Here is an 18309-nt window from a genome sequence, read left to right as displayed (position 1 = left end):
ATATATATATTAGAGAAGCAGTTGTGCCCAGCGCAGAAACAAAGTTTTGATATTTTTTATTAAATTGTAGGAATTTATTCATCTTAAGACAAAACAAACACAAGTTTTAGTACATTAAAATACAAGTGCCTTGATCTGGATAGAGTCTAAATGTTTATTAGTTTTACTGTAATTGTTTTGTAMAAGTTAATCAGTCTCAGCTACTACCACACAAAACTTTAGCTCAATATTTAAAAAAAATGACTGATCTAGCCATGGCTGTGTATTTGACTGTGGCAGACATCTTGAATCAGACTAACTTTAAAAGTTAATCAGCTGTAGATGCATTTAAGTCCATCCAACCGTTCATGATATATTTTTCTAACATTTTACTTCAAATCTTGCAGATTTAAAATTTAAGGAAACAACAAATAAATATCTTACTCTTTTTTGTCTTAAATGAATCCAAAATTTTMAATTTAAACTTTGTTTCAAATGCACAAAAAACATGATCAAGCTCCAATTTTACTGACTTTAGTTTTAGAAAAATAAAACCCTTTATAAGCTTTGAAAAATTCAGTTTCAGCGCCGTATTTTGTGAAAAGGTTAACGAGTTTTTCAATAAAACAGAAAAATATGAAGAAAATTCCCGCAGTATGAATCGAGGTGCCGKGAGAATATGTCGAAGCACAATGCTTCACGCCTCCTCGTTGGAGCCACGGCACCGAACCGCAGCAACTCTCGCAGCAACTTTGAAAGTTGCCAGAGAGTTTTCTCAGGGGCGGCTTGGCCCGCGACGGCGTGCCAGTCCGGTTGGAGTTGGCTGAGGCAGCGAAAAGACAAGCCCACTGCCTGACGGGGTATTTACGTGGGCTGTGGGTGTGGGGGAAGATGGCACTAATTAAAATGGAATGGACTTGTTTGGGAAGCTGTGAAACTCTAAGTGGATTTGGGGGTGTGTGTGTTGGGTGGGGGGGAGCGTACTTGAGCATTATGACATATCTTTGTGTTTTTTTCCAGATTATTTTTTTGTGATTTCTCATCACAAAGCAGTCCCTGTCTGTTTGGACGTCAGTGTGTGTGTTTGTGCACGTGTTGGAAACATGTTCTGGCTGCGTCCCGTGTTAATGTGAGGAGAACCTGGGGCAGGTCACATTACCCCCACCCACCAACTCCCCCCCCCTCCTCTCTCCGTCTTCTGCTAGCCCCCCTACTGTGCATTTATTCCCAGCATCCCCTGGCAAGCACCAGCCTCTCTTCCTCTGTCTCTCTCTCTCCATCATGGTAAACAACACATTGCCACACAGCCGGAGCGTGATAGCCAAATAATAAAAAAAATAAATAAATAAAAGTCCTGCAGAACGCCTTCGTTTTGTTGCTTTTTATACGTCAAAAAATAGACCAGACAAAAGGAAGGAGCCAAAAGGACTGAGCGAAAGRAGGAGAGATGCTGAGTGTAAACAGGAAGGCTGTATTTGGACTGGTTTTTCTATTAACAGGGAGATGTTKTTGTTGGGGCGAGCTCGCCTTTTGGGAAACATCCAGACTCTTAATGTGGGAGAAGGGTCAGCCTCTACCTTTCTTAGTAAAGAACATGTTTTTTTTCTTCTTCAAATATTTCTGGATGCTGTGGTACTCACTGCAGCCAGGCTTGTAGTTGAAGCCAGGGGGCATCAGGAAGCCCTGCTGGGCTGCAGCCGCCGCCAGAGTCCGCTGGTCGGGAGGAAAGACGGGAATCATCAGCGGAGGGAGCTGGCCCTGGACCTGCTGATGGAGGAGGAGGAGTACAGGTGGAAGGAAGAAAAATAAAAACATCAGCACCTCCTAAACTGGCACGACTTGTGCACAAAAAATGAGAAATTAAGTAATTATTTCTTAAAGAAGCAGTCACTGTTTGCTACCTTTTGTAATTTCATGAGATATTTTGCTAACAGACCTTAAAGTGTCTGGGACACGCGTACTTCAAATACAAAAAAATCAAAGAAAACACCTTTATATTTAAAAACTTATGGGTAAAACACAATTTTACCCATTTTTGGTCACATAACTGGCCTGTTTTCTGTTGAACGTGGTCCAGTCGAAGTGAAACAGGAAGTGACATCAAAGGGGAACTCTCTGGTCTTTATTAAAAACATTATTATTTGAACTCTGACTCTTCTTTATCTCTCTGATAGTGACTCAAAATCTAAACAGCTTCTTCTGCAGTCTGTTTTTACTGTTGTAGTGCTCTGTTTACATGCAGTCATTCCCCTTTGACATCACTTCCTGTTATTGCACATGCAACTATCTCAACAGCTGTTCATCTCAGTAGCGTAAAATAAATTTTGCAATATGTTAAAAATGTTAACTTTCCAAAAATGCATTCACATTTATTACAAAAGTTTGATGCCACAGGCACTTTAAAAAGTCAGTATTTTATGTGCGAAGTGTCTGACATCTTCTCATACAGACTACTGGTTTTGAAAATAAAATAAAAACACCTCAAACACACGTCAAATCCACGTGTTAACCTTTCAAAAAGCCACCAAAAATTGAAGGTCAGCGTTTTGTTGCCACGTTTTTTTTGCACAAACACTAAAGGTAGAGCCGCCTTGGTGTTGTTTGGACCTTTAAAATCAGAATGAAACGAGCCCAAAAGACACAAAACAAGCCACAAGGACGGTTCACTAAACTGTAACAACAGCTGGCCTTTTGCTTTCACTTGGAGGATAATGTCTTCTCCGTTCTCCACGCACACAAACACACGCACAAACCCTCCGTGCGCCTGTCGGCAGAGAGCCATACGACTTCATAAGGTTTCCAGGATTTTAAAAGAAGATGCAGGAAGAAGGAAAAAAAACAGCTCCTCCGTTGGGTGACTTTGGCAGCAGAGTGAGAGAGAAAGGAGGAGAAAGAGAGAGAGAGAAGTAGGAGACAGATGGTTGCACTAAACAGCGATCTGCCAAAAACAACACACAAAGACTTGCATGTGATGGACTGACTGACAGTGAGGAAGAGGAGAGGAAGTGAGGAATAAGGTGAGAGGAGGAGGAAGTGATTGAGATGAGAGCTGGGGATGATGGAGGAGCAGAAAACCCAAACTACCACAGAACGAAGTTTGATTTCTCCTCAGAGCTCAGAGAAGGCGTTGGGGTCGACTCTCAGCTACAACCACAGCAGAGCTCCGTATCTGCAACATTAATGGACGGAGTCGCAATAAAAGATCCGTCAAATCTGTTTTTCACTCCGAAGGCCTCCGAGTGCATTATCCTKGTTTCAGTTAAACACACACAGCGTMTCTTTTCAGTCTCCTCAGATGAACAATGCTCGCYCACACTGTTCTGAAATAAAAGTGGAAAAAAGCTGCAGATTCTTCATTTCATCCACCACGTTACATTTGTTTTTCCTTCTTATTCAAACGGGCGCTGGCACCTGTTTGCCTCTCCACAATACAAACAAACAAACTTGTTAATTATTTTTTGGGGGGCCTTTTGAACTGTCGGGGCTGTAAAGAGCCGTGGTCTCTCTCTGCGACTCATCCCTCTCTCTCCTTCGCCTTCTGTCGCTTTCATTTTGCCAGGAGGCCGGAGAGGTAATGGCTGAATAGAATAATGGGCAGGTAAAAGCCGTGTGATGTGGGAAAATTGATCTGGAATGATGGAAATGGCTGTACAATCATAAAGGATGGTGGTGCCGCGGTACAATCAGGTAATATCTCAGCACTTGAAGTGGTTAGTGTTTGAGACGGTGTCGCTGAGCGCTAACAGGGCTGTTACAGCGTGCTGTAAGTACCTACGAGCCTCCTCCTCCTCCTCCTCCTCCTGCCCCCACGTGTTGGCATGCCAGCAGCACTGTAATCAAACTATCACAGCGCAGGGGAATAGCACTCTCTTCAAGCAACTTGTCCCTACCCCCTCTTCCTCTTTTACTGAAAACAATAATTACTCCGCCATTTTTTTCTTTTCTTTTTTTTTTTTTGGTTAACCATAAACCGCCGTGCTGCCATGATCAGAAGGGGGGGAGGCGTTCCAGCGCGACGCTCGGACAGGACCCCCGCAGGGACGAATCACAGACAGAACAGTTCTGCTTTGCCTTTCAGGCCTAATTGGACATATGCTGGAGTAGAGCTGGCGAGCAAAACTGTAACGTACCGAAGAGAGGAAGAGGAGTCTGATAAAATACGTACACGCTAGCATGACACTAACGCGCACGAGGCTTCTAGCTTTCTTTTGCAAAATGAAATCATCATAGAAAACCCTTCAAAGCGTCTCCCCTCTCTGTCTTTTCTTCTCTTTTGATGTGGTAACAAAACRCTTTCACACAATAGGCAGATAATCAGTCTACAGAACTGTTGCGTAACACGTGTAAGTCCTCATAATGACGAGAAATAAGATCAGGCTGCAAAAACAAGGCAACAAAAGAAGGAAAACAACACAAAAACATTTTATTTCATATGTTGCTGCTGACGTACTTCTGATGAGCTTAAGGTGGGGAAGTCATGTCATTACCCCTATCAAAATAAAAGACTATCAGTCCTAACATAAACCTTTACTATATGACAAAAAAATTCTCGAAGCATGTTTGATATATAATAATTTAAGTAGTTTAAATAAACCTACTTTGAAAATACAACATTGATAATTTAATGTACAAAAATTTCACGGTGCTGAGATGAACAGCTGTTGAGATATTTGCATGTGAAGCAACAGGAAGTGATGTCAAAGGGGAACGTCTGCAACAGACTGTAGAGAAGAATCTGATGTTTCTTTAAAATATTTTGAGTCACCATCAAAGAGACAAAGCAGTAATGTTTCAATAAATAATGACCAGGAAGTTCCTTTTCTTAAAGAGTTCCCCTTTGATGTCACTTCCTGTTTTAATTTGGCAGAGCTAAATTCAAAGAAAATATGCCAGTTATGTGACATAAAATCATGTGTATTATGAAATTTCTTAAAAATAAAGATGTTTTATTTGATGTTTTGTATTTGAAGGATATCACTGACACTTTAAAGGAGGCCAATAATCCGCAGCATCCATGTCTTGTTTGAGCAGACTTTAAATTACCAACAGATTTACTGTTATTGTACAGAAAAACTGTAAAAATTTACATTACTTCAGATTTATAAATATTCCTCCACATACAGACAAATTTAATGGCACCATTTAACAACCAAAAAAACTCAAGTAAATGATGTTGGGTCTTGTCAACACATTTTGACAAATTCCTGACTGCCTGGCTCTTCTAACATGCACACTGTGCTTAATCAACCTGGGGTCGCATTTCCTCTTGCGCCCATGTCCTGGAAGGTTGGCTACAGTCCCAGAAATTGTATAATTTTTATTAAAATTGTCAGTCAGGGTCATCTATAAACACCCAGTAGCTGTTTTTTCTCTTTAAATAAGCTGAATGGCAACTGAAAAGCTTTAAGGTAAACTATAATGCAAAGATTTGTCTTTTTAAACGTACCGACAAACCATCTTTTTTAGCATCTTTGCTGTGAGAGGACCAACACGTTTCTCCACGTCTGTAATGAATATTCCATAATGCAGTACCTAAAAGTAAATTTGGAGATTTTCATGTTGGCTTTCTGATCTTAATGTTAACTTTGAAAGCAAGAATAAAGAAAAGAGGAAGTTCTACAGTGAATCAGAGACAAAGGAAATGAACTGAGATGGAACTACGAGAACGAGGCCGGATCTGTCAGCCAATCTCCACATAAAGGAAGAGGGAGTTCAGAAACAGTGGGGACGTTAGGGAATAATGCACTTCTCAGCTTTTCTTTCTCATCAGGCCCAAAGCGAAGATGAAAAACGCACAAAACACACAGACAAAGCACCGCGCCGCTGCTGCTCCAGTCTGCTGACTTGCTTTTTATCTGCACACCCTCACAACTTCTCGGCTGAGAGAGAAACCTGAAGCGAGCGGGGCTGGAACCCATCTGAAACATTCCTCTAATCAGCGATAACCAAAAGAGAGACAAAGGCAAACAGAGAGAGAAATCACAAATATACGTGAGGAAACAAGACTTTTTAGAACTTTCACAGGGGCAAAAGGAGAAACTGACCCTGTCGAGACAACTCCTTGGGAAAGAAAACAGCAGACAGATACGACAGAATGAAGAAGAGAGGGAGAGGAAGACGCAGGGAGAGACGAAGAGCAAAAGAGTTGGATAATTGGCAACGAGTTGAGGCTGCGTTCACCACGCGCCAGGCGGCACAGCTTGAACTTAAAGCGCCGCTGCGGCATAATGAAGATGTGGCCGCTAATTAACATATGGGGTGCGAAACAGGTTGGTTGGCACGCGGCACGCTAAAAAAAATAAATAAAAAAACTCCAAGGTAAAGTTATTATTGGGGAGTAATTAGCTCTATGAAGTTAATGCGCCGAACAATAGCTGCCAGCGCCGCGCAATATGGCTCGCGTTTGAGCGCGCGAGAAAATAGCCCCCGCTAAAGTGCGAGTCCCACAGCTAAAATCTGTTGGCGACCATATGTTGTGGCAATTAATGCAAGACCTGGACGACCTATTGCTGAAGAGGTGACGCACAAGCAATAGAACCAATAATTAATTTGGGCTGAGGGAGAAGAAGAGAAGCAGAGAAATGGCTGCTATTTAAAATCAGCCCGTTTGTTTCCTGTGGACGGCGCCGTCACACCGCTGCGCCGGGAGCATAAAGGGGGTCGGTTCAGGTGGAAACGGGGGGCCACGATTGGTCAGAATGCGTGTCAAGGCATGTGAGGCCGCGGGTGAGTCTCAGCGGGACATGGCTTTGTGTTGCTGTGATCCAGGTTTCTGAGTGTGTGTGTGTGCACGCMGACACATACGGCGTGAACGGAAATTACCGGAGCTGTAATGGAGGTGATTAAACAATTACACAGGCAATTGGGCTGGATGCAGCTATGCAAAGGATCCGGAGGTGCTGCTGGCTTTGGGTGGGATGGAAAGTGTTGTTTTTTTTTTCTTCTCTGACAGTGTTACATCAAAGATTAAAAACCTTTATAACCTGCAGCCTTCAGTCTTTGTGCCAATCATGGTTTGGTCAGTTATTCTCAAAAAAAAAAAAAAGAAATACCTTTTTCCCCCCGTGGCTTTTTCACTTTATTCTTGAAAAAATGACAGACACCCTTGATAAGGCGTATTTGATTTACAGATGATAAATTTACATTTTTACTGGATTTAACTTGAACCTTGTGACAAATTCTTGTATTATTTTATAGTTGGAAGGATTGAAAATCAAGTGTTGAGGCTGACTCTCAGCTACTACCACATTATAGCTCAATACCTGTTAGTTTCAGCTAATATATAATTAGTAGGGGTGCAACAATACATGTACCCGTATCGAACCATTCAATACAGTGCTTTAGGTTCAATACACTATATGGAATAATACAGATATTTTAAATTAATTTTATCAACTTGTCTTCTGAAGATGCTCTGTGTTGAAGGATCAGTGGATCTGTGTTCGACTACTCCACCTAGGCTGCATTTTTGAGCGCAGATCCACTGAGAAACTTTCTGTTTCAGCAACATTTAATTTAAAAAACTGTACTTTTGAGGTTAAACAAATGTTCATAATTAATTTTAAATAAATTACATGTTAAAAAGGGAATGGACATTTCTCTAGACTGAAGTATCGAACTGAATCGTGAATTTTCTGTATCGTTGCAGTCCTAATAATTAGATATATTGTTTCTGAAAGCTTCCCTAAAACCTGTCCAGTGGTTGGAGATATTTTGCTAACAAACACAAACAGCTGAAGTGTTTGTTTGAAGTTGGCAGTAATGGGAAGCTTGTTAGCTGCTCTTCCTGAGGGTTTTTTCTTAAACCAGCTGAAGCATCACCTTTTTTCTTCATTTTTTTTTCTAATTTTCTGTTAGTTTTTTCTCAGTCTGACCTACAGAGACATTGACTGTTGATGAGATGAAAGACGAGGCGGAGGCAGAACCTACATCTGCCTGCAGGTGTGTTTTGCTTGAGTAAGTTTAGGTTCATTAGGCCGGACCGGGCTCATCCCTCTGTTTTCAATATACATTGTGCTGAACTTCCCTCTGAACGTGCACTCTTGCCGTCAAGGTAAGCCCCGAGCCGCTCGGCAKGTGAGCTACTTTCATCCCTGTCGCGCTTCCCTGCGTGGCGTTCRCCGTCATCCCCGGGTGGTGGTGGGTGGGGGGGCACCTCGCAGACAAGACGTTTAATTAGAATGAGACGAGACGAGAGGGAAAGGAAGAAAATGGGCTCACCTCTTTGAGCTTAACAAGAAGGCCCCTAGCAGGGGGTATATCCCTGCGTGTGTGTGTGTGTGTGTGTGTGTGTGTGTGTGTGTGTGTGTGTGTGTGTGTGTGTGTGTGTGTGTGTGTGTGTGTGTGTGTGTGTGTGTGTGTGTGTGTGTTTCCTCTATAGGAATTCTTGAGTTGGCGAGAGAAGTTATACATTTTAGACTTTGCAAAAATTTTTGTTAAGACATTTTATGGCTCTTAAAAACAAAATAGACTCATTTGATCTTTTCTGTTTCAGAGGAAAATATGATTTTAAATAAGGAATATTTAGATTTGACCGAAAGCTCAACAATAAGATAAGATTTAGTTTGGATAACAAATGGAAAACTGTCAAAATGAGTCAAATTTCAGATGTAGCATTCATGAAATAAATGCATATCTCCAGCTGTAGATGAACATTTCAGGGATTAATTTATTGTAAAATCTATCCAGTCGTTCATGAGAGATTTCACTGACAAAAAGTAAGGAAATTAGTTTTTGGTAGATTATTTCTTTGTTGTAACAATACTTCTTGGTAATAAATCTTATATCGATGACAAGCCTGTTTAATTCCCTTTCAAATTGTGCCACATTTGTAAGGAACATGCATTTGTGGGACGAGCAGTAGAGCTGAGTATGTGGGTTGAAAACATTAAAAATTAGCCTAATCTTCTCTACCAAACAACTTATTATGTTGTTGATCCTGGAACCCCCAGGTTCCGCCAATAATAAGATTGATCGTTACAAAATAATCTACCAAACACTAATTCCCGCACTTTTTGTGCAAAGTTTAGTTGTTAACAATAATGTAAACAAACAATTTGTGCAGCCTAAGTTCTCAGAATATGCTGGATCAGTCTTCATTCTGTTAAACTGACAGAATTAAACACATTTTTGTGTTTTTAAAAGTTTACTTGGCCGTGGCAGTTACTCMCTGAAGGTTTTAATGAAATCTGTCCAGTGGTTAAATCTCATCTTCACCTAAAGTCTGGTTGGTAAAAGTGTAAAAGTGTGGATCATATTTGTGACCCATCACGTCAAACTGAGGATGATGAAAATGATTTAAGCACATGTTCAGATTCCTGCTCTTTAAGCTACATTTAGACACCTGGCTCATCCTGTCCTCCTTATATCATAATGCCTTTAATATTTGGTCTGAATTGTCATTTTAAATAAAAAACCTTGAACAATGCTTGGATTTTAAGATGCTAGCTTGCAGAGAAAACGGCGAAAAAATTGTCGTTTCTGCTCAGAATCATGTTTTTGTAGCTACCGCTCAAAAAAGTTTCAAAAGCTTATTTAAGATTACTGCTGATATCTCATGAAAACAACCATATTCATTATATTTTGACAAAATGCAATTGTTGCAAACATCTCTCAAAGTAAATATATTTTAGCGAGTGGCCTAAATAGCGAGCGCTAACTTCTCCAACCCAAAGACGAGGACAATAAATAATTTGTCCTCCTTTCATGAAGGATGTGTGTCACTCTCCTCTCTTTTTCATGAGCTTTATAATTTGTTTCATTTCATCACCTCTTCCAAGTGGACGGTTGAAAGCATTCTTCACCGGCCTTTGGGGGGTTTGAGCCTAACAAAGCCAAGGACGACACACACACACACACACACGGACAGCTGAACTCAGCCTCGTTAGGGGGAAACGCAATCACAAGGGGCTTATCGTACTGACACAAAACACACACACACCCCAACACACTGAACCTGGTGCCCTCGCTCTGGCAGGCCATTGTATTGTGGGATTGTGCGGACAATCTCTTCATGAATGATTAAGCAGCGTATTTCTCAACCAAGTCTTTGAAGATGAGTGTGTGTTTGATCATCGGGYGAGTGTGCAGCGTTTTCTGTGATACGCCAGCGACCGTGTGCGAGTGACAAGCAGACCAAGCTTGTTGAAACGAAGCTTCGTTTTACCGGAACAGTGACACAATAAAAGTGTTTTGTCGTGTAAATCTGCATGCCTCCAGTATGTAATGGAATGAACAAAATATGTGATAAATATGCTCAGAAGTTGCATCTCTGTTCTGAAATATTAGCTGATTCGTGTTGCTCGAAGCACGTTTTCAGGGTTTGTTGCTGTTTGCATCGGTGCTGCTGCAATTATGCTAGATGGATTAGTGGCTAGTGTTGTAGCCTCACAGCAATAAGGTTCTGGGTTCAATCCCCGGTTCGAACCAGGGGTCTTTCTGTGTGGMRTTTGCACATTCTCCTCCTGCTAGCTTACTGTGGTACTCCGATTTCCTGCCACAAACCAAGAAACGTGCACAGGTACAGGCTTCTCTTGCAAAAGAGATTAAATAAAAATGTAATAAATGCATGAATAAATCGAGCTGAACGTATTAAAATCTGTCCAATTTAAACTGGTCACAGCACTTCTGCTGATGTACTCACATCGTGCACGTCCCTGAGTTGATAAAAATTGATCACTTCTACTCGTGCTTCTTACATTGTGATATTAACATCGCAGCGTTTCCTGTTTGGAATGAAAGGCACTCGAGACTGTGGCCAACCATTTAAGACGTGGACGCAAGAGGAACTGCCACCCCAGGTTGATCAAACGGATRGAGGAGATGATGGAAAAAGAGCCAAAGAAAACAACTAAAACGGTTCAAGCTGAACTCCAAGGTGGAAGTGTGTCACTTTGATTACATCATCCTTTGAATCATGATGGGTTCCATGGAAGAACACCCACTATAGAGAGGAAAAATAAATTAAAAAATAATATGTATATATATATATGTATATATCTATAAATAAATAAAAGATGAGCCCCAAAGTTTCTGGGAGTAATTTCTAAGACTGATGGAACAAAAACTGAGCTTTTTTGGTCTGTTGATGAAAGGTTCTAACAAATTTATCCACGTTTGTGTTCAAGAAATGGTGTATTATTTAGTTGTTTTTTTTTGTTTTTTTTTTTTGTTTTTTTTTTGTGATGAGTCCCTGTTGATTGTGTCCCTCCCCTAACGAGGCTGCTTACAGCTGCCCCGGCTTGTGAGAAACTATTGTTGGGCTTGTTCAATGGAGGGACGCTTGTTTGGGAAAAGGTTGCAAAGTCATGGGAAAAGAGAGCTTTGTCTCGGCGGGGTCGTGAGGGAGTGAATCATGAGCGGACGTGTTTATAGCTTAACACACACAGCTGTGTCAAACACACACACACACACACACGTGAAGAAATGAAAGCATCAAGAAGGGACAGAAAACCCCAAGACACAAACGTGCTTTTTTTGTTGTTGTCAAAAGAGACAAAACTTGAACAATGGAGACTTTAACTCTCACAAAGCAAATAAACCGCCTTACACAGAATCATGAAGACACAGACAAATGTCCAACACACACGCTATCACAAGGTCTCTTATCACACAAACTCTTGTGTGTGTGTGTGTGTGTGTCTTGGACAGGGTGTCTCTTTGTGGTACAAAGCCCAGCTTTCTCAGCTTAAAATTCAGTGTCATCTGCCTTTACAAAAGGCCCGGGCTCTTCGTTCCAAGCCACCTGGACCAAAATAGAGGCTCCAGTGTGGCACCCAAAAGTACAATACTTCTATTTTAAGGAGGTACACACACACAGACACCCATCGTCTYGAGCTGGACACAAAGGTTTCCATTCAAAACGGGGTCGTTTGACTAGATCATTTAAGTTCTGTTTTTATTTTTTTAGTCTAAAATCATCTTTATATTACTTGGGATGATTTGTTTTCACGACAGCAAAAAGAAAAACAATAAACATGAAATGCAACAACTATGATAGTTTTTAGAGCCGAAGCAGAAGTTTAAAACTGCCGTCAAAAACCAAAACGTGACAACTCATTAGCTCCAGTTCTTCAACACAAGCAGCTAATCAGCCAATCACATGGCAGCTGCTCCACGCACTCAGGCATCGAAATGTGGCGAAGACGACTTGCTGAAGTTAAAAATGAGCATTGAAATGAGGAAGACGGGGTGWATGTGGTTTGGAACAGGGTTTAGCATAATGGCATCGTGTGCAAATCGTCAGAAAAACAATCGATTATTTTTTGACACTTGATGATTAATTTGATTAATACCAGCAGGCAGAGTCCGCAGGGTGCTCTTCTCTGCTTCTAATATGACAAACATAAAAAACAAATGTTCTGTAATTTATTTATCAACACAATTTAAAATTTGATGTACAGCCTGAAGACTGTAATTTTGACACAATTCGGAACAGATTTTTATGGAGAGCAAATCTTTCCCACTAAATAAAGAGCTAGCTGCACGAAATTTGAACGTCATACATGTGAAAGGATGTGTAACAATATGACCTGTTAAAACATCCCTAAACAGCCTGTAAAAAGATCGCAAAAATTTTTTTTTACAGGCTGATTAGGGACGTTTTAACCGAGCCATATTGTTAAAAATTCTTTCACATGTATAATGTTCAAATTTCGTACAGCTAGTTTTTTCCTTTCTCAAGTTATRACTAAAATTAATCTAAAAAAAAGTTACTTCCTGCCCGACTCGATCAAGCTGCTCCCTGCTGCCTCCAGCCTCCTCAAACCCCACCGTCAATCCGAGCAATCRCRTCTCTTGGGCCATCTCGGCCCACATCAAAACCTCCACCAATCACGAGCAGGGACGTCTCCGCCCACTTTAAGACCTCGACCAATGACGATTTGGGCCGTCTCCGCCCACAGGACAACATGCTCTGCAGAGGCCCCTACTTGACTAAAATGGTCATGTGACTAGGACATAAGGGCGTCCAGGGACTCCAGGGGATTAATCGTCAAATTAATCGTTATCAACTAAATACCACAATTAATCTGATTAATTTTTTTTGCCAATATTGCCCAACCGTAGTTTGGAATGACTTGTTGATGTCAGAAGAAAACTATCAGACTGTTTGGAGAAGACAGACAGACAGTAGCTTAAATGATTAATTTCAATCGAAGGTGATACAAGGTAAACCTAATAAAGTAGCAGGTGAATGCAGTTTGTTTTTCAATATGCCTGTAAACCTCTACAAGTGATTAACCTTTGGAGTCAACCCACTTTAAGAAGACCACCACAGTGAAATTACCTTGAGTTAAAAAAAAGAGGCCAGTTTTACAGGCACGGAGCTAAAATCTTTCGTGGTCGAAGCTGATCCTCGACACGTCTTTTTGGCGCTGGGTGATGAAAACTCTACAGCTATGTGATCAGAACTACTAAGCACTTGAATCTGTTGTTAAAAAGTTTTGGGTTTCTACTTTCCACGATTCCTCAGAAGCACCAGTTCACAGTGAGAACACACACGTGTTGGGGGAGGAGCTACATCAGAAGCCGATTCAGCCCCTGAACGCTGATGAAAGAGAAATCTGCAACAATCACAATCACAAAAAAACTGCCTTTGTGGGCGCCGGAGACGCACAACAAAAAGGCATACACACACACACACACACACACACACACATAGACACAAACACACAGGCAGGCCTCACCTGGATTTGTTGCTGCAGGAGGTTGATTTTGTGTTGCTGCTGCAGAAGCTGCTGCTGTTGCCGGGCAATCTGCGAACAGAGCACAGGACGGYGTGTTCAGCGTGTGCGTGCGGCAGGTGTGTGCGGCCGTGCGTGCTGCGGGGGGCTCGCCACACATCYGCGGGTCTCTGCGGCCCCAGTTGTGCGACAGAGGGTCGATGCCCTTCTATGAAATATTAAAGAGCCGGTCTCATCTGGAGGAGAGCAGCCAGGCTCTGCGACTCGCTGACTCTGCTGCGTCAGAGTCCTGCTCAAAGTGTCAGGTTCTCAGGATYGCTTCGCTTCTTTTATATCCTTTATCTTTATTATATGAAGGTTATTTGGCTTTTACAAGATTTTCTTCTTCAACCTCTGTCTTTGCAACTTAACTACTTTAATTTTTAGCCGTTAATCAAAATATTCAGGTAATACAGGAAATGGGTGATGCAACTTGTGTTTTTGTATTTTGTATGTACTTTACAAAATATTTAACTTTATTTTAACCACTGGAATGCATTGAGGTCTCTTTAATTCCCCCATAAACACTGTTCTCATTGAAATCTGCCTCTGATTTGTATCRGCTTCTATTCAGCTCATTTTATCTTCTAACCAGCTGCTTATTTATATTTTAGCTGCTCTTTTGCTACTATTATCTTCTAGTGAATATGTTGCTACTTTTGACCAATGCTTTTATACTTTTAGATTTATTTACCATTTACTGTTGTTTTTAGCCAGCCTTTTGTTATATGTAGCTTTCAGCTGTTCTTTTRCCATTTTCATGCTACTTTTAACTTAATCTATCCTTTAGCTATTTTTGTTTTTAGCCAGTCTTTTGTTACAAGTATCTTTTAGCTATTATTTTGCTATTTTAGCTACTGACATGCTACTTTTAGCTTTTATCTACCCTTTTGCTACAGTTGTTTTTGGTTGTCTCCTTTTAGTTGTTAATCCTTTATTTTTAACTAGCCTTTTGCTGATTTTTAGATAGTGTTTTACTACTTTAAGTTAGCATTTTATATTTTTGGCAATAATTGTGCTGCTTATACTTTTAATAGGTGTTTTACTTTTACCTGTTTTGCTCCTTTTCATATTTTAGCTACCAGTTTGMTTCGTTTAGATTTGTTGTTTGCTTTTAAATTGAACGTTTAGTCAATCTTTTTTCACTGAAAGCTTTATTTCTGTAGTTTTCYCTCCTTTTAGCTGTTTTTTAAGTTTTTCATAGCCATCCTGAAAACCACAAAGGTGTCACTTGGTAAAAAGGAATAAAAAGTTTAAAGTTTGTTGGACTCGTTCTGAGCCTGCAGCTCTGTAGTCGTGTTTGTCACAGATGATTCGTCCCTTCAGCTGTTTCTCACAAAACAAAGCATAACATTAAGGGGAACCCTTCACTATGCAAATACCTGCAGACTCTCGCCTGAGAGGCTGAAGTGTGTGTGTGTGTCTGTGTGTGTGTGTGCGCGCGCTCTCAGCTGATTCCAGTACACGACTCTGGCTGCATGAAAAGTGAAATTGTTTGCAGGAAGCAGAACATTTCTGTCATGTTTGTTCATTTTCAAACTCAGTTTTTGGGAGAAACGTACAGATCTGTAGGATTCATGACGAGGATGTCGATGCACGAGAAATATCTACACTCTAAATCATATGGGATACAGCTGCTTCTACATACTTAGTTCTGATTTAATGATTAATTTATTAAAACGCTCAGTTCGATCAGTAATAGTGTTTTATATTTTTGCTTTTTGTAATTTATATATTAAAAAGTCAACCTGAAGAAAAAAAGTGTAATTTACTTCAGAATATTGCTCCTATTTTTGATGTATTAAGCTTATTTTAGCTACATTTAGCTGGTTTTAGTGTACGTTTCAGAACAAGATTCAGATTTGCTTTGTCATTCAAACATAACATCAGGGATGTAGAATGGAAATTGCAGTTAAGAACAGCCATTCAAAAAGACACACAGGACAAAAAACGTGAACAGGTGAACAGGTCATGCACAACCAGGTCACACTACCTTTTGCAGCTAGAATACACAACAGGAGAGATGAGTTTAAAAAATAGCTCTGATCCTAAAATATTCACGTCAGAAACATGGAATCATACACACAAAAACGTTCATGTTTTATTACCTTTTTCCTTTTAGGTAATGTTTAGGTTTTAGCTGCTGTTTTGCTGATGAAAGCTTGTTTTCTGTTTGTTTCTGGGGTCCATTTCTGTTTTTGTTTCTGTTCTGTTTGCTCAGACTTCTTCATAAATGAGTGCAGATTAGAAATGCATTATAAAACATATTTATCTTTTAATGCTTTGGCTGATTTCAGGCTTTGAAGTTTGTTTTTTTCTGGTTTTCTGCTCTAAATTGGAGCAGACGACTCGTTAGGATGGACTTTTTGGCAGCCCAGGACCACGAGAGTGCGGCCCTTTTCCAAATGAGGCCCTTCTCATGCAGYGAGCTCCTGTACCTGGTCCTGCTGCTGCTTGGCCAGCTCCATCTGCTGCCTCTGCTTCTCCATCTGTGATGCCGCCAGCTTCTTCTGCTCCTCGTGTGCCGCCAGGAGCTGCTCCCTCAGGCTGCTCAACTGGCCAATCATGCCCATGAGCTGGCGCTCTTTCTCCACCAGGCTGTCTGGGGTACCTAAACGGCGACAGCACACACACAAAAAGACGGGTCAGAGGTGAAATGTAGGCACTTTGAAGAGAAGCTAAAGACTCAGCTAAGGTTTCAATGAGAAGCGTCGTCTTTGCTAAAAGGGAAAATAGAAGCAGTTGAACATCAGTTTCAGCAGAATTAGGTTAAAACGATGCCGTCTTAAAGAACAGTAATGCAACAGGTCAGGGAGGATTGGAGGGGTGAAGCCAGGGGTCGAGCCCCGAGCAACAAGTAAAGACATCAATGACTTAATATATATGACTGGTTGGAAGCAGCAGGAGGGGCCGTGGGGGCCGGCARCAGAAGATCCGCTCGGATAACGTGCATTTGAAGCTCCAACCAGATGTTGACTGGTTTGTCTGAGCAGAGAAAGCCAGCATCAATTAATCAAGCCTCATCCCTCACCGGCTTTTACTGCCTTATTGAAGGGGGGGGGGGAATAAATCTGTCTCAAGAAATATTTGTAAACAGGCAAAATGTGGTGGGGAGCAGGAGAAAAGCAAACGTGAAATCTCCGCCAGATTCATACATTTCGCAAACAAAACCAATCCTCGGCCAGGTTTGGGAATTTACATTTTTTTCCCCAAAAAACCTGGAAGTGAAACGGAGACGTGTTTGGTTTGRGTCGTGTGGACATTTGGAGACAGATCTGCAGCTATCAAGCTGTATTTTTCTGTAATTGAGCTTCAGGAGGGAAAAAAAGAAAAGAAAGGGGGCGGGGGGGCAAAAGAGAGTGTGTCTGGTCTGTGTTTACTCTGCAGTCAGCCAACCTCCTTCTCACATTTAGCTTAGCCTGACCTTTGACCCCTTAGATCCTGACATACCAGCTCCATTACACACACACACACACACACACACACACACACACACGGCCTAAATCATTCAACAGGATGTAGTTATAGGGAGGCACACTGAGGCCCAATCAGCACAAGTGTGTGAGCTCTTGTCTGGTCATATGTACTGATGTTTGCCTACATACCTTTGTTCAGTGTGTGTGTGTGTGTGTGTGTGTGTGTGTGCACGTGTGCAACAGCACAATCCCTCATTGTTCTTCAGCTGCTACCTTTAACAGGACCACATTCCTGTGCCAGTCCAACCAGATGAGGAAAAAATGTGAGACAAGATGTTGGAAGAAAAAGGAAAAAGCAACAGGAGTTAAAGGAAAGTCGTACGTTCAGCTTATTCAACTCTGTCCTGTGTGTAATAAGATATTTTGCTGTGTAATAAGATATTTTGCTAACAGGACAAACACCCTTTTTTAGTTGATGGCAGGCGTTAATGATAAAAGATGTAGAGCAGGGGTGTCAAACTCATTTTCACCGAGGGTCACATGAGTGTTATAGTGGCCCTCGAAGGGCCAGTTGTAGTTAAATTGGACTAAACAGTGTTTTAACACGTCCTCTTTTAAACACTGATAAGAAATAAGTGTACGACTGACTAAATCTAAAGCAATTCAATTCAACTCATTTCGATTCAATTCAGTTTATTTATATAGCGCCAAGTCACAACAACTGTTGTCTCCGGGCACTGTACACAAAAAAACAAAAAACAAATCTAAAGAAATCAGCAGACTGAGCAGAATCTTACAAATACAGAAATATTATTAAAAGTAAAACTAAAAGTTTTACTCACTGATGAGTTTCCAGTGAGTAGCTGCATTATGACAGATTTAGTTTATGGTCGATGTCGACTTTAAAGCAGCTTATTTTCAGACATTAACTGAGCTATCCAGCTAAACTGCTCAGTTACTTAAAGCCAACAGCTCAGGGGCAGGACAGGTATTATCTTTCACCTTTTTAATTTGTTTTGTTGCATTTAATCATAAATTTAAAGTTTACCATTAATTTAAAGTATCAATTTTCATGTTAAGTAAAATAAAAAATAAAAAATTTTCTTTGGGGGGTTACCCCCCTGGTGGGCCACACGGGAGTCACCCTCAGGCCACATCTGGCCCTTGGGCCTTGAATTTGACACGTGATGTAG

General features: G+C 41.0%; 1 protein-coding gene across 1 annotated transcript in view; it reads right to left on the bottom strand.

Annotated features, from left to right (window-relative positions):
* Nucleotides 1–16311, bottom strand: part of sox5 (SRY-box transcription factor 5) — a gene marked incomplete at its 5' end in the record, with an annotated part of 71949 nt that extends 55638 nt beyond the window's left edge. Inside the window, 3 exon segments of the mRNA XM_014031021.1 lie at nt 1620–1746; nt 13665–13733; nt 16139–16311. Of these exon segments, the coding sequence (XP_013886475.1) occupies nt 1620–1746; nt 13665–13733; nt 16139–16311 (369 nt within the window).
* Nucleotides 16312–18309: the final 1998 nt, after the last annotated feature.

Source organism: Austrofundulus limnaeus, unplaced genomic scaffold (genome assembly GCF_001266775.1).
Source record: "Austrofundulus limnaeus strain Quisiro unplaced genomic scaffold, Austrofundulus_limnaeus-1.0 Scaffold1162, whole genome shotgun sequence".
Taxonomy (NCBI): domain Eukaryota; kingdom Metazoa; phylum Chordata; class Actinopteri; order Cyprinodontiformes; family Rivulidae; genus Austrofundulus; species Austrofundulus limnaeus.
This window is presented reverse-complemented; position numbering and strand designations above follow the sequence as displayed.